This window comes from Callospermophilus lateralis, chromosome 3 (assembly GCF_048772815.1).
Source record: "Callospermophilus lateralis isolate mCalLat2 chromosome 3, mCalLat2.hap1, whole genome shotgun sequence".
Lineage (NCBI taxonomy): Eukaryota > Metazoa > Chordata > Mammalia > Rodentia > Sciuridae > Callospermophilus > Callospermophilus lateralis.
This window is the reverse complement of record NC_135307.1, coordinates 109971901-109987012: the sequence shown is the minus strand read 5'-3', so window position 1 is coordinate 109987012 and position 15112 is coordinate 109971901. Positions and strand designations below refer to the sequence as shown.

Genomic DNA, 15112 nt, shown 5'->3' with positions numbered 1-15112 from the left:
AATGTCCAGGTTACAGACTGGGGACATTCTGCCTTAGTGTCTCATAAACTGCAAAACATCAGGTGAATTAAATTGGGCAATGCCCACACTCTTTGCCACAAGAAAAGTTTAATTTTTAACTTTCTTGTTTATGTCTTCTCTCCAGTGCTATTTTCCTTTATGGATAATCGATTCTGTGAAGTACCACTACATCATCCCTACAGGGCAGAGTGATCGTATTTCTATATCTCTTGCTGGAAGAAAGCTTGTTAGTGTTGGCAAAGTGTATCTATTGAAAGTTTCTGGGTTGGACAGCTGGATAATGTATGTTCGTTCAGGTTGTCCTACACAGCTCTTTCTAGGACAATTTCTCTCTGGCCTTCATTTATTAACCACAGACTACTTAATAGATGGTTCTTATATATTTAGGACTTTTAAAAAACAGTATCTTAGAGTGCCAGATCCATCAATAATTTATTTTCTCTTATGCAAAGGAATTAATAACGCTTCCTGGTACTGCTCAGAAGCTGGTAAAGACAAAAGGAGAACAGTAGAGGTACAGTGTTGGCTACCTGGAGGGCTTCTGCTTGCTGGGTACTAATTCGAATTTTGGGGATTCTGTAATCCCAAGGTGTAACTAGGATTTTCTGAGCATTTTTGCCCTGAGACTGGACCTCTTCTTTGGATGGAAATGTCACCACATAATCCCGCCAGTTCTTCTGAAGAATGCCCACCACTCGACCTTGGGAGGACAAAACAGAACAAAGCAATGAATTAGTAAGATGTCTTTTACCTGGACTGTGAGGAGCTCAGCAGAAAGAAGCAAACAAGAATGCAAAGTCCCATTTTTTTCAAGCACATCCACACAAGAGGTGTTTAAAGATTTGCCTTCTGAGCATTTTAAAGATATTTTTTAAGATAAATAATTTTTTATATGTGATCATCATGCCCCTTTTTTCTTTCGGACCTGATGGGACATTTAGAATCCATTAGTGCCATTTTCTCTTTTGCTAGTTCTTTATCAATCTTAGGTTCTGGAATACTGAACCTAATAAGAGTCAAATGATTTTCACTCTTTTTTTTTTTTTTTTTTTTTTAAAAAAAAAGGCTAAGGATGAGATATAGGAGATTGGGACTGGGACAGAGACTGCTAGTTACCACTCACTCCTTTTTTTTTTTTTTTTAATATTTATTTTTTAGTTTTCGGCGGACACAACATCTTTGTTTGTATGTGGTGCTGAGGATTGAACCCGGGCCGCACGCATGCCAGGCGAGCGCACTACCGCTTGAGCCACATCCCCAGCCCTCAAATGATTTTCACTCTTAAACCATGCCCTCTTCTTTGGGTTTTCACTGTCATCTTTCATTCTTTCACCAATGAGGCTTGCTTGGCCCATTATTCACAAAAAAATATACAAATCATAAGTCTGATACATAGCACTTTTAATCAGCACTTATTGAAGCAAGAAAAAGACAGATGTAATTGTTAAAAGTGCTTTTCTTTCATAAATATTATTGAGCCCCTTCCTAATATGAGGGCCTGTTATAGAAACAGAAAATATAGCAAAATCAAAACAAAGTCCCTGTATTCATGGAGTTTATATGTAATCAGTTTGAGTGGGAAACAGACAAAAATAAAATATATCAGTTTGGCACGGTGGTACACACTTGTAATCCTGGCAATGCAGGAGGCTGAAGGAGGAGGATTGCAATTTCGAGGCCAGTCTCAGCAACTTAAGACCCTGTCTCAAAATATACAGTAAAAAGGGTTGGAGGTGGGCTGGGGATGTGGCTCAAGTGGTAGCGTGCTCGCCTGGCATGCATGCGGCCCAGGTTCGATCCTCAGCACCACATACAAAGAAAGGTGTGTCCGCCGAAAACTAAATAATAAATATTAAAAATTCTCTCTCTCTTCAAAAAAAAAAAAAAAAAAGGGGTTGGAGGTGTAGTTTGGTTGTAGAGTGCTCCTGGGTTCAAGGTTCAATCCCCAGTACCACAAAAATAGAAATAAAGAAATACATATGGGGTAGTGATAATTACTAAGAAAGGCACTAAATGGGGTAAGATGATCAATAAAGACAAAGGGTCAGAATTGGCAGCTATTTTAAATAAAGGGACATTTGAGCAGAGATTTGAAAGAAAGTGAGGAAAACAGATATGAAATCATTTGGGGAAAGCTTATCCAAGTCAAGGAAGATCAAGTCATGTCAATGTGACTGGAGAAGAAAAGAATAATAGAGCAGCCCAAGCTGGGGGGACTATATAGGCCATGATAAGGACTTTGAATTTTACTCTTAAAGAAATAGGAGTTATTGGGCTGGGGATGTGGCTCAAGCTGTAACGCACTCGCCTGGCATGTGCAGGGTTTTGGGTTCGATCCTCAGCACCATATAAAAATAAAGATGTTGTGTCCACCGAAAACTGAAAAATAAATATTAAAAAATTTCTCTCTCTCTCTCTTAAAAAAAAGAAAAAGAAAAGAAATAGGCGGTAGCTCTTGGAACATTTTGAGTAAAGACATGGCAGGACCCAATTCACTGAGAGTAAGAGTAGGGGCAGGGAGGCCAATGAGGAGTCTGATGCGATAATTGTGTGAAGGGCGCCTGTGGACCATGCACAGAGAGGTGTGATAAGAAGTGTGGGAAATGGCTGGATTCAGGTCAGATGTTAAAGTTGACCAGATATACTGACATATGAAGAAAATTTAAGGAAAATCCCAAGGTGTTTGGGTTGACTGACTCTTGATAGTCAATTTGCCTTTTACTGAGATGGGGAGCATTTGGGGAAGAGCAGGCCTCAGGGTAGAGGTCAGACATCTGTTATTGGGTGTGTTAAGTCTTCAAGAGATGATGCTGAAGAGATGACTGATTAAATGAAGCTGGAGGGTGAGGAAGGGTCTGGACTGCAGATAGAAAGTCAAACACTGAATGAAGTCTCTGTGGAAGAGTGCAGAGAATAATAGGTCCAGAGCAGAGCAGCTGTATGCCCAAGAGGATGACACCATGGAAAACCAGCAAAAGACAGAAGGACCACCATGGGCTGTCTCCTAACCAGAGCAGAGCGAGCCTGGGCTCCCAGACTCCAAAGGGAGAAGCAATGACCAATCAGTCAAATACTACTGACAGGCTGAGGAATGGGAACTGACCAGTGTTTAGCAACTCAAGATCACTGGTGATCTGGACAAGAGCAGTTTTAGAGGAGGGGAGTTTTTTTATTTTTGAGTTTTTATTGAGTTTTATTGAGTTTCATCATAAACTGATGCAGAAAAAGGGGTGACAGATGGAAGGGATGTGGGACCCAGAGAGGGTTTTTGATTTAAAATGAGTAACATAGCATATCTGGCTACAGATAAGATTAAAATACACGAACGAGGGGATGCAGGTTCAGCTCAGTGGTAGACCATGCACTTAGCATGCTCAAGGCCCTGGGTTCAATCCCTAGCACCAAACCAAGGGGTACTTTATTACCATGCTTCCCCAAATTTTGAGACAGAGACTAAGTTCTTGAGGGTCTCACTAAGATAATTAGACTGGCCTCCAACTTGTGATTTTCATGTCTTAACCTTGCAAATCACTGGGATTTCTGGCATATGCCAACATGTGCAGCAAAGAGACTGTTTCATATTCCAAGTGTTATTATACAACATGCTGACTATGGTTAACAATGTACTGTACTCTTGAAAATCAATCACTAGATTTTAAGGCTCCCCACTATAAAAACAATTATAAGTATGTGAAATAATTCATGTTAACTAGCTCAATGTAGCCCTTCCATAATGCATACATGTATAAAAAGAGGATGTTACACATGATGACTATGTGTAGTTTTTATTTGTTAATATATATACATATATATATATATATATATATATGAGAGAGGTGAGAGAGAGAGAGAGATACACACAGAGAGAGAGAGAATTGTTAATATTTATTTTTTAGTTTTCGGCGGACACAACATCTTTGTTTCTATGTGGTGCTGAGGATTGAACCCAGGCAGCATGCATGCAAGGTGAGTGCGCTACCACTTGAGCCACATCCCCAGCCCTGTTAATATATATAAATAGAGAGCAAACAGTATTTCTAGAATGCTAGTCAAAAGAAAATAATTCCACAAGAAAAATGGATGCTGGAGTGACTTTCCAAGTAGGCTTACCTGTAGGCATGGGCTCACTTGGGGACTCGCCCAAGGCCTTGTCATCGCTGTCATTCTCACATAGGGCAGCAATTCTTCCTTTCCATTCATTTTTAGGGAGCAGTTCCACAACCACTACATCTCCATGAATGGAGCGGTTCCGAGCCTTCATGCCGTGGATTAGGATGTCACTGATTAAACCTAGGTAGCACACACAAACACCGGAAATCATTTCAATACATTTGAAGTCTAATCAGCATTCCTGAAAATAAAAACTTCCTTTCTAAGGTGAAGTTAAACTTCTTTTTGCAGGTTAGGAGTGAAGAAATGCTGCCATCAAGTCATACTGTACAGTGTGCTTTCATACAGACTACTTGATCACCTTTTAAAAAATTCTTATTACCTTTCAAGGTAGGTATTAGTTCCTTGCATGTGGGCCTACACTGGAATTATGTGTGATACCTTCAGAATCTGCACAACCCAGGGGGCCACAGTCAGGGGGTTGATGAACTACATATAATTGCAGAACTGCCACTCTGACAAAGAGAAGCCCCCAGAAAGCCATTGCTTCTCAGTCTGCTTCCACCCAGCCCCACTCCTTGGAAGCTCAGGGTTTGGTTTTGTTTTTCCACTCTGGGATCACAAAATTAACCATATGGTACAATTTATTTTCACACTTTTTCATTTTGATTACTTTTTAGAAATGATTCAGTGAGACAATATAGTACATTGAGGCAGTACAAGAAATGTCTGAGTCACAAACTGCCTTCATTCTAAGTTAAACTCTACCAATGACCAGGTATGTAGCTCTGAGCAAGTTACTTTGCTTCTCTGTTTTAGTTTATTATAATAAAACCAGAAATAAGGGGTACAAAGATAGGAGGAATAGCTTCTAATGTTCTGTAGTGCGATAGGGTAATTATGGTTAATAACCATAAATTCTATGTTTTAAAACACTGGAAGAATTTTGAATGTTCCAAACACAAAGAAATTGTAAATGTTTGAAGTGATGGATATAAAAATTACCCTTATTTGATTGTTACACATTGTATACAATGTATTGAAATATCACACTGAAAAAAAAAAAAAAAAAGAAATATCACACCGAACTCTGTAAATACATGCAATTACTAAGTGTTAATTGAAAATATCTTAATATTTAAAAAGCAAGATAAGATGAAATAAAACCAGCAATAATAGACAAAAAGCTAGGGAGAAGAAAGCCCAAATTCCAGAAACCCAGTGTACATGGAGGATGTATGATATGACAATGAAATTTCAACTTTGCTTTCTTCACTGTGTAATATCAGAATAAAAAAGTAGTATGGAAATTTACATAGATTTATACTAAACCTGAATCTTTACTGCTGGCTCCTTGAAGTCGAACAAAAGCTTCTATTTGTGCTCTGTGTTTATTGACATTCAGAATCCCCTAAAATCATAATAAAAAAAATCAGTGTGAAAATTTTTCTTTTCTCCCAGGTTTATCTCCCAAAAGGTCCAGGGTTTTTTTTTGATTGTTTGTTTTTTGTTTTTGTTGTTGTTGTTTGTATTTTGTAACAATATTTGTATTGGTTCTTTTTAGTTATGACATAATTATAAAAGCATGGACTATGATTTGTTGTACTTCAATCCCCAGTATTTACCCTCCCCTTCTTTTCCCCCACCCCCTGTTCCCTTACCTCTACTTTTCTCTTCCAAAAGGTCTAGGTTTAAAAAAATTACAAAAGATATCCTCATTATATTCCTATAGGTTTATAATTCTTTTCTTTAGGAATTACACTAAGGTTTCTTTTCTTGATAGCAAATACAATCATTTTGAAATACTGACTATACCAAGTGCTAGACACACTCATATTCATACTGTCAGCAGGAACTTTAGTGTGGCATTCCCAAACTTTGCCAGCTAAAAAATCTTCTGAGGCTGAATGTTTTCCTTGAGTAGTGGATGCTGATCTATGATGGAGAGGGGGCATGGTTAGAATGGAGGAACTCTGGATTGAGCAAAGTGGAGGGTAGAGAGGGGTTATGAGGGTAGGAAAGATGGTGGAACGAGATGGACATCATTACCTTAGGTACACGTAGGATTGCATGAATGGTGCATCTCTACAACATGTACAATCAGAGAATTGAAATGTTGCACTCCATTTGTATACAATGAATTGAAATGCATTCTGCTGTCATGTACGACTAAGTAGAACAAATAAAAAATTGAAAAATCTTCGGAGGTGCTTGTTAGAAATGTAAAATCTATTATAGAATAGTTCTGTGACTTGATTGTGGTGGTGGATGCACACAGATCTATGCATGTGATAAGACTGCACAGGGGGGCTGGGGGTGTGGCTCAAGCGGTAGTGCACTCGCTTGGCATGCGTGTGGCTCGGTTTGATCCTCAGCACCACATACAAACAAAGATGTTGTGTCTGCTGAAAACTAAAAAATAAATATTAAAATTCTATCCCTCTCTCTCTTAAAAAAAAAAAAAAGAATGACTCTTAAAAAAAAAAAAAGACTGCACAGGGGCTGGGGTTGTAGCTCAGCGGTAGAGCGCTTGCCTAGCACGTGCAAGATGCTGGGTTCAATCCTCAGTACCACACAAAAATAAATAAATAAAATGAAAGGTATTGTGTCCATACAACTAAAAAAAAATGAATAAAAAGTTAAAAAAAAAAAAAGACTGCACACAGCTATATAAGTATATAGTTGTTGAAACCTGAATAATTTGTCTGATTCCTTCCCAAGACCCTCTTAGCACCTGGGTTCTAGGTCCAGGGGATCACAAAGAGGTCCTTGAAAGGAATGGGAAAATGCACAGGAGCGAAGAAGCTAAATTTCAAAGATTTTATAATGTTGTTAAACTTCCACACCTTGATTCAAAAATATTTCTTCCCTAGTAACAGGAGGTATTTACAAGTCTACTCCCACACTCCATTTGTATGATGCTCTACATGCAGCACAACTAACAACATCATAATAAAGCAGCTTCAAATTGGATAGCCTAGGGCTGTAGGTAGAATGTCGCCCCAGTCAGCTTAAATTTCAACAGCCCAGGCTTATTCTGTGTGTATAGCCTTTCAACTTAGAGGCCTGCGACAGGAGACAAAGAAAAGAAATGATGGGTCCTGACATTCATTCTTTATTTTTGCAATACTAGGGACTGAACCCAAGGCCTACCACGTTAATCCTCCTGCCTCAGCCTCCAGAGGACCTGGGATTACAGCTGTGTGCCACCATGCCCTACTCTGACAGTGATTCTTTTTTACCATCCTCACCTGGATATAGCGTCCAGATTTGATCCCAGCTTCTAACACTTCCAAGGGAAGATGTTCTGGGTACTCTTTGCCATGGCTCTCCTGACTCTCATTCTCTCTCTCCTGTCGAGACTGAAGGATAGAATCATAAAGCTCATGGGCAGCTTTTAAGTCTGGCCAAAAGTTGTCCAGGTAATTCTGCATTTAATAAAGGAACAGAGAAACATGGTCATAAGATAATAATTTTTAATTATAGTACTACTGAAAAATCTTGCCTAGGGAATGCTGTTCCTGAGCCTCAAGTTACTGGCTTATTTTCTTCTATTTCCTGAAGCCTTGCCAAGAATTCTACCACGGTGCATTTCTACCTCTTACTTAGGTTTTCTGTATTTTTAAACTTCTCTGTCCAATGTCCTAGCCACCCACACACCTAAAACACACACACACACACACACACACACACACACACACACACAGGTAGCCTGACTTTCCATATATTGCACTGCTACAGACAGTAGTCTGTATGGACAGGAAAGTCTCCTGTGTGGGTATTCTTACCTTTTTATTTGTGATTTTAACTCAATTTTAATTCTAAGGTAGAGTCTAGCATATTCTCTTTTCTCAAATTGAAAAAAATATCCTGATTGTCAACTCTAGCATTTTGCTCATTAACTTCAGGGTCCTATTCAAACAAACTGTGCTAATGCTAATATTAGTATCCTAATTCCATAGTCTCTTATCATTAACAACACCAAACTTTTGTCATTGTGAACCACTTCTTCAAGTGGTATTTATCATATTGGTACTTTCCATCTAACTTCAAGTCCCCAAAGAAAATTCTGGACTTCCCTCTCATCTGAACTTCACAATCTCTCTCTTTTTCTACCATCATTCACCTCTATGAGGCCCTTGGTCACACAGCATACTTGAGAAATGCTATACAAAATAAAACTGTCCTATCCTACTGAACCACAAAGAAAAGTAATTTTCACAAAAAATAGAAAAATGTAATTTTAGTCAACTGTCCTCTGCAGGAACAAGATATGATATATTACAACAGAAGAAACAAGTGACACTGCCATTAATATCTAGTGCCCCTAGAATTCTCTGGCATGCCAAAACACTTTTTTATAGCAGGGCTAAAAAAATTCTATTGGTAAATCTTTAGCAATACATGCACATGGGAATCCTTATAGAATCTACAATTCAAAATCCAACTAGTCTTTCTGTAAACCGACAGGGGTAATGGAGAGCCTCATTCTAGTTTCTAAATCATAAAATGAAATCAACCAGTAGAAGTTGATTGACCAACTGGGCCGAGAGGGGAGACCAGTCATCTATTGAGAGATTAACAGTCCTCCTGTTTTCTCAAAAGGTGCTTAAGAGATAGAAAGAACTGTATTGTCATGACAGCCTGAAGAAAACTGGCACTGATAATGCCACTCCTGTTATGATCTCCACCACGCTGATCTGACAGCCTTCTCATAAATTATATCCTATCTCAACCCCCTTCACTTGTCCATACAAACTCCCAGGAACACTCCTAAGTGGGAAGAGTGAGGAATAGTTGGAAAATAAAACTGCCTTAGAATATTTTGTGTTTTGTGTGTGTATTCAGGAAAATAATCTGGGAGTCAGGTCTGAATGGTGGTTAGGAGCTCTGGAGTCAGACTTCCTGGATACCTTCTGGCTCTACCATTCTCTATCTTGTGACCCTGGCAAGTCACTTAGCCTTTTTGTGCTTCAGTTTCTTTACCAATAAGATGGGATAATAACACCTACTGCGGAAGATTTGGGCAAGAATTATATGAACTAATACACATTGGTGTGTATCATTCCATTTATTTTTTATTTTTATTTTTTTTTAAAGAGAGAGTGAGAGAGGAGAGAGAATTTTTTTAATATTTATTTTTTAGTTATCGGCGGACACAACATCTTTGTTTGTACGTGGTGCTGAGAATCGAACCCGGGCCGCACGCATGCCAGGCGAGCGTGCTACCACTTGAGCCACATCCCCAGCCCCCATTCCATTTAAATAACACACTTAGGATTGGCATAGATGCATGTTGAGTATTAGGAGGGACTATAAAACTGCCAGTTTGTTGGTCAAAAATAAGAGAATTGTGGCAATCTTATTCAACCTATTGTCATAATCACTATTATTGTATAAACATTAGAGACTGGGGCATAGCTCAGTGGTACAGTGTGTGCTTGCCATGCATGAGGCCCTGGGTTCAATCCCCAGCACTAAACACCCTCCTCCCACAAAACAAAACAAAACAAAATTAGTCTACTATTAGCAAGGGCTTATTAGGCTGGTCTAGGATCTGTGTGCCTTATAGTCACAGTAGTTTGTCCACATTTGCTAAAGTCAAGGTTAACTAGTTGGAGAATAATAAAGATATGGACATTTTTTTTTTTTTTTTTTGTATAGGGACTGAATCCAGGGGCACTCTACCACTAAGCTCGCTCGTTCTATCCAACTCTCTATTGACAGGGTCTCACTAAATTGCCCAAGTGGGCCTCAAATTTTCGATCCTCCTACCCCAGCCTCCCACATTGCTGGGATTACAGGCCTGCACTATCATGCCTGGCTGTGCTGCCAAAGGTATCTAGAGCCTTATGAGGGTATAACTTAGGATGCACACACACACACAACCACAAATACCTTGAAAGAAATCACGAATACTCCTTCTGTTTCACTTCCATACTGTTGAATCGCCTCTTCATCTTCTGTCACCATAACAATAGGCATCCTGTCCTGGCAGTGGTGATAGTACCAAACAGCTGCATTGTATATGCTCCTGGAAAAGCAAAGAACACGTGAACTCTCCCAAGGCTGACAGACACAAGCTGTTGTTCAGAGTTTCACATTTGGCTCTTAATCTGCCATCCTTTTGTGCATATAGATATCCATTAATTCATTCATCCCCTTATCAAATACTTCCTGAGTATCCATTATAAATAAGCCCTGGAGTTGGTGCTCTGGGGGATACAGAGATGAATGAAAAAGCATCTAACATCTCTTCACCCTGAAGACATCCAACAACCATAGCAACCACTTTTATTTCTTGATTATGGCTTAGAAACCATCAGGCTCTGTCATCTTTTAATAGCCCTTAGTTGGAAGAGTATGTTTCCAAGGAAGTGTACAAACCTGTATGGTCCCTTTTTGTGGGCATTTATTTCCCTTTCTGAAAGAAAGGTCCATTTTTTTTTTTTATGTGTGTATGTGTATGTGTATGTGTATGTGTGTGTTTAATTTAGCCCACATTTATTGTATACCTACTATGTGCAAGGCTGTGTACTTAGCAAATGTTATCATTTTGAGTGCTTCTATGTGACTCAATCTGGAGAAAGATTTGCTTTTTTCTTATATTGAACCCAGTGGGAACTTGAAGACTATAAATAAAAATTCTAAGCCAGGCGCGGTGGTGCACACCTGTAATCTCAGCTGCTCAGGAGGCTGAGGCAGGAGGATCTCGAGTTCAAAGCCAGCCTCAGCAAAAGCTAGGCACTAAGTAATTCAGTGAGACCCTGTCTCTAAATAAAATATAAAATAGGGCTGGGGATGTGGCTTAGTGGTCGAGTGCCCTGAGTTCAATTCCCAGTACCCCTCCCCCTGCCCCCAAATTCTATATGTATCGTTGATTATTTTGCTTTGGAGAATTGAAATATTTAATGGCTCTATCAGATAAATAATCACAAGGAAAAAGATAACTTAAATGTTTTCTATAGGTAAGACATTTTAAAGCTTACAGTCCCTTTGTCCTATATAAAGAAGTGTCGCAGAGGCTACTGGTGCCTACCACCTGTACTATGGACCCAATCTCTGATTTGGATGCAGCTCTGGGAAGCAGTTCTGTCCCTCCTCATGGAGTCATTGAATGGAGTTTACAGCCCTAAGGAAAATCTCTCAATTAAAGGAGGGGGTACTAACTAAATCCCTAGCCCTACCCTTTGGGGTGCCTTCAAAGGTACATTCTATAGGGCTTCTCAGAGGTTCCCCAACAAGACTGACCGAGCCTTCATTTCCCACAACAGTGTCACATCCTTTATTCTATCCCTTCATCCCTCTTTTTTTGTTGTTGTTGTGGTGCTGGGGATTGAACCCAGGGCCTTGGCATGTGAGGCACACACTCTACCAACTGAGCTATAGCCCCAACCCAATTCTTCATCCCTCTTTCTGCCCCCACTTCCTCACTCCTGTTTTGGGAATCGCCCCCATAAACACCTCACACCCAACTGCTTTCCTCAGGCTGTTTTCAGGTAGGTCTTAACTAAGACACTGTATTTCCTAAAACAGCTTCAGTCTAACAAGACTGGTCAAGGATATTAAATTGAGCCTTTGACCTCATTAGCTTAAAAGCAATACTCCTTCCCCCACACAGACACACAGGCAGTGAAGATACAACTTCTAGATCACGGAAGGATCCTGCTAGCTCTTAGGGTCAGAGGCAAACTTACCCCGGGGACCTTTTTTTTTTTTTTTTGGTGATGCTGGGGATTGAACCCAGTGCCTTGTGAATGCAAGGCAAGCACTCTACCAACTGAGCTATATCCCCAGTCCACCTACATTCTCCTTAATTACAATTTTTTTTTTTTCAAGGTCCTGGGGATCAAATCCAGGATCTTGCAAACCGTAGGCAAGTGCTTGGACACTGAACTACACCCCCAGGTGGAGTCATTTCTTTCTTTCTTTTTTTTCTTATTTGGAGACAGGGCTCTCTAAATTGCTCAGGCTGGCCTGGATATCTTGTGACCTGCCTCAGCCAGCAAAGTCACTAGGATCACAGGTGCACACCACCACACTGGCTCCTCTAATAACAATTTTAAAAATTTAACAATTACATATTCAAATGACTTATCTGTTATACTGATGCATTAAGCATTTGAGTATTAATCATGGCTGCTGGATAATTGTTGGTTTATTCTGGCATACTATTTAGATCAACTTGCAAATAGTCAATGATGAGGAAATGAAAGATGACTCACTGCCACACCTGGTCTGCCATTTTTCCATGGATTCTCCTCTTTCCCGAGGGAGATAGCAGTGCTGCTGGAATTCATTAGCAAAGAGAATGCAATCGTGACGCGCATCCTTCAGGAGGTTTCTCAGTTTGTTATATTGTCTGTAACACAAAGGAGAAAAATGAATCTAACACAGCAGGTACTCATCTCCTGCAATCTCCTGCTAAGATCCAGTAAGTAAGTGAGTAAATAAATAAATAAATAAATGATAGGGAAAGAAAGAAATAAAGGAAGAAAGAAAGAAAGAAATTTTAGAGCAAAAGATTGATTATTTAAAACCCAAGAAGCACTTATTGGCCTTAGTGTTATTGGGCTGCTATTTTCTCCATTTTGCCTGCTAGAATGTACTTCAGCAGGGCCTAGTTAATTAGTTTGCAGATTAATTAAACTCTTTTTCTTTGCTTTCCCCTCTGTGACTTCTGGTCTTTTTACTATGTAATTGTATTGCCCTGTCCCTCTTCAAAGCTTGAGTACTCAGAGGCAAGCAAAATCTGACACTTTACTTTTGTCCCTTACTTTGTTCTGTAAATGGCATTAAGGACTAACACATTGTACTTTTTGCTGGCAGGCCCAGGAAAGGACATACAAGGTAAATAAGTTTAGGGACTTATTTGTGAATTTTATTTAGCAGTCATTCTGATTTACACGAAGGAGAGCTAACCTCACCTGTCAGACACCTAATAGAAAGTTGTAAATCTTTCCCCATCAAGACACCTTTCTAACAACACCAGCCACAGTCATAATTCAAAAATTAAGTCTAGGGGCTGGGGATATAGTTCAGTTGGTAGAGAACCTGCCTTGCATGCACAAGGCCCTGGGTTTAATCCCCAGCACCAAAAAAATAAAAACAAAAAATAAATCAAGTAGACTGATTTTGGTCAATTTCTAAGAAGGTGCTTTTGAAAAGTCTAAGTAGTATGAAATTACAAAGGCCATTCAATTATTTTAAAGGGAGTTAACTGAGGTTTTGTTTCATTGTGCTAGGATCTCACACATCTGCACACATCTACCTCTAAGGTACACTTCCAGCCACCAAACTAATGTTTATAGTTCTTATAGTAATAGTAATGATGATGATTATAGTTTGACTAAGACAGGAAATAATCTCTTGTTTTTTACTTACAAAACATCAATTTACGTGGTTCCACCTAATAATGATCACCAACATGTATTTATGCCAAATATGAGTGTATTATTTGAGTGTCTATTGTCTATTTAAAAATTGATTCAGTGGGGCGTATCGATGTACATCTGTAATTCTAGCAACTTGGGGGGCTGGGGCTATATAGCTCAGTGGTAGATTGCTTGACAAGCATGCACAAAGTCTTGGGTTCAATCCCCAGTACCACCAAAAAAAAAAAAAAAAAAATTGCAAGTAGTTCTAGCAACTTGGGATGCTAAGGCAGAAGATCACAATCAAGGCCAGCCTTGGAAACTTAGTGAGACACTATCTAAAAAAAAAAAAAAAAAGTGTGTGTGGGGGTGCTGACGATGCAGCTCAGTGGTGGAGGTCCCTCAGTTCTCTACAAACCCAGTACTCCAACCCCCCAAATTAAACCAAATGTTAACATATGTTATCCAAAGTATCATTTAACATGTGAGGTGTTGTTTTTTTTTTTTTTTTTTTTTTTTTTGTGGTGGTGGTTCTGGGGATTGAACCCAAGGATGCTCTATCACTAAGCAACATCCTCAGCTCTTTTGAAATTTTATTTTGGGAAAGGGTCTCACTATTTGCCCAGATGGGTCTTGAACTTGCAATCCCCCTGCCTCAATCTCCCAAGTAGCTAAAATTATAGATGTGGACCACTACACCCAGCTAATATGTTTAATAAAATTCGTTCTTTTCCACTCCCACCTCCAGCCTGCCACCATGGATTTAAAAAAAGAATGAATGAGGGCTGGGGCTGTGGCTTAGCAGTAGCTCACTTGCCTGGCATGTGTGAGGCACTGGGTTTGATTCTCAGCACCATGTATAGATAAACAAAATAAAGGTTTATCAACAATTTAAAAAACAAAAGAATAAATGAATCTTTTGGGCCAGATGTGGTGGCATATACTTATAATCCCAGCAGTTTAGGAGGCTGAGGCAGGAGGATCGAAAATTTGAGGCCAGCCCCAGTAACTAAGTGAGGCCCAAAGCAACTTAGTGAGACCCTCTCTGAAAATAAAAAGGGGCTAGGGATGTGGCTCAGAGGTAAAGCATCCCTGGATTCAATCCCCAATATAAAAAAATATATATATTTTGGGCGCTGGGAGTATAGCTCAGTGGCAGAGCATGTGCCTAGAATGCTTGAGGCCCTGGGTTTGCCATCCTTCCCTGCAGCCTTTTCATTAAGGCAAAGACAGAACTCCCCAATTTACCCTACTGAAGCCATGGCAACTACTGATATCTGTGTGATCTTATAATTCACATGAAAACAAGAGACACTGACATTATTTGGAATCCCCTTAAAACAATCAGGCTTGGGGTGAAATCTCAATGGTAGAACATGTACTTGGCATGTGTGAGGCCCTGGGTTATATCCCCAGCATGGCCAGAAAAAAAAGAAACAAACAAAAACGATCAATAGTAACTTATAAAATGTCACAATGAACAAAGGGACTCAGTTTCCTTTCTACCAATGCATTGTAGTTTTTTCTTAACATAATTCCATTTGTACAAAAGCCACTCCCCTCCCACAAGATTGGTAGAACATGTGAAGTTGGTAATTTTCCCATCT

General features: G+C 39.5%; 2 protein-coding genes across 9 annotated transcripts in view; one reads left to right on the top strand and one right to left on the bottom strand.

Moving 5' to 3' along the window:
* Positions 1-7465, top strand: part of Tipin (TIMELESS interacting protein) — a 35794-nt gene extending 28329 nt beyond the window's left edge. The window contains exons 9-10 of one of the 4 annotated variants that reach the window (XR_013090773.1): positions 3918-4521; positions 4812-6255. The gene's annotated coding sequence lies outside the window, so the exon portion shown is untranslated. Of the gene's footprint in view, positions 1-473; positions 1069-3917; positions 6256-7264 lie in introns of those variants that run through there. The other 3 variants (XM_076850979.1, XM_076850977.1, XM_076850978.1) reach the window with 3 other exon arrangements.
* Positions 1-15112, bottom strand: part of Dis3l (DIS3 like exosome 3'-5' exoribonuclease) — a 41351-nt gene that overhangs the window by 12154 nt on the left and 14085 nt on the right. For 2 of the 5 annotated variants that reach the window (XM_076850971.1, XM_076850974.1), the window contains exons 3-8: positions 12365-12493; positions 10030-10165; positions 7383-7559; positions 5464-5542; positions 4132-4311; positions 552-721 (exon numbers count right to left, since the gene is read on the bottom strand). In XM_076850971.1, the coding sequence (XP_076707086.1) occupies positions 552-721; positions 4132-4311; positions 5464-5542; positions 7383-7559; positions 10030-10165; positions 12365-12493 (871 nt within the window). Of the gene's footprint in view, positions 1-551; positions 722-4131; positions 4312-5463; positions 5543-7382; positions 7560-10029; positions 10166-12356; positions 12494-15112 lie in introns of those variants that run through there. The other 3 variants (XM_076850972.1, XM_076850973.1, XM_076850975.1) reach the window with 3 other exon arrangements.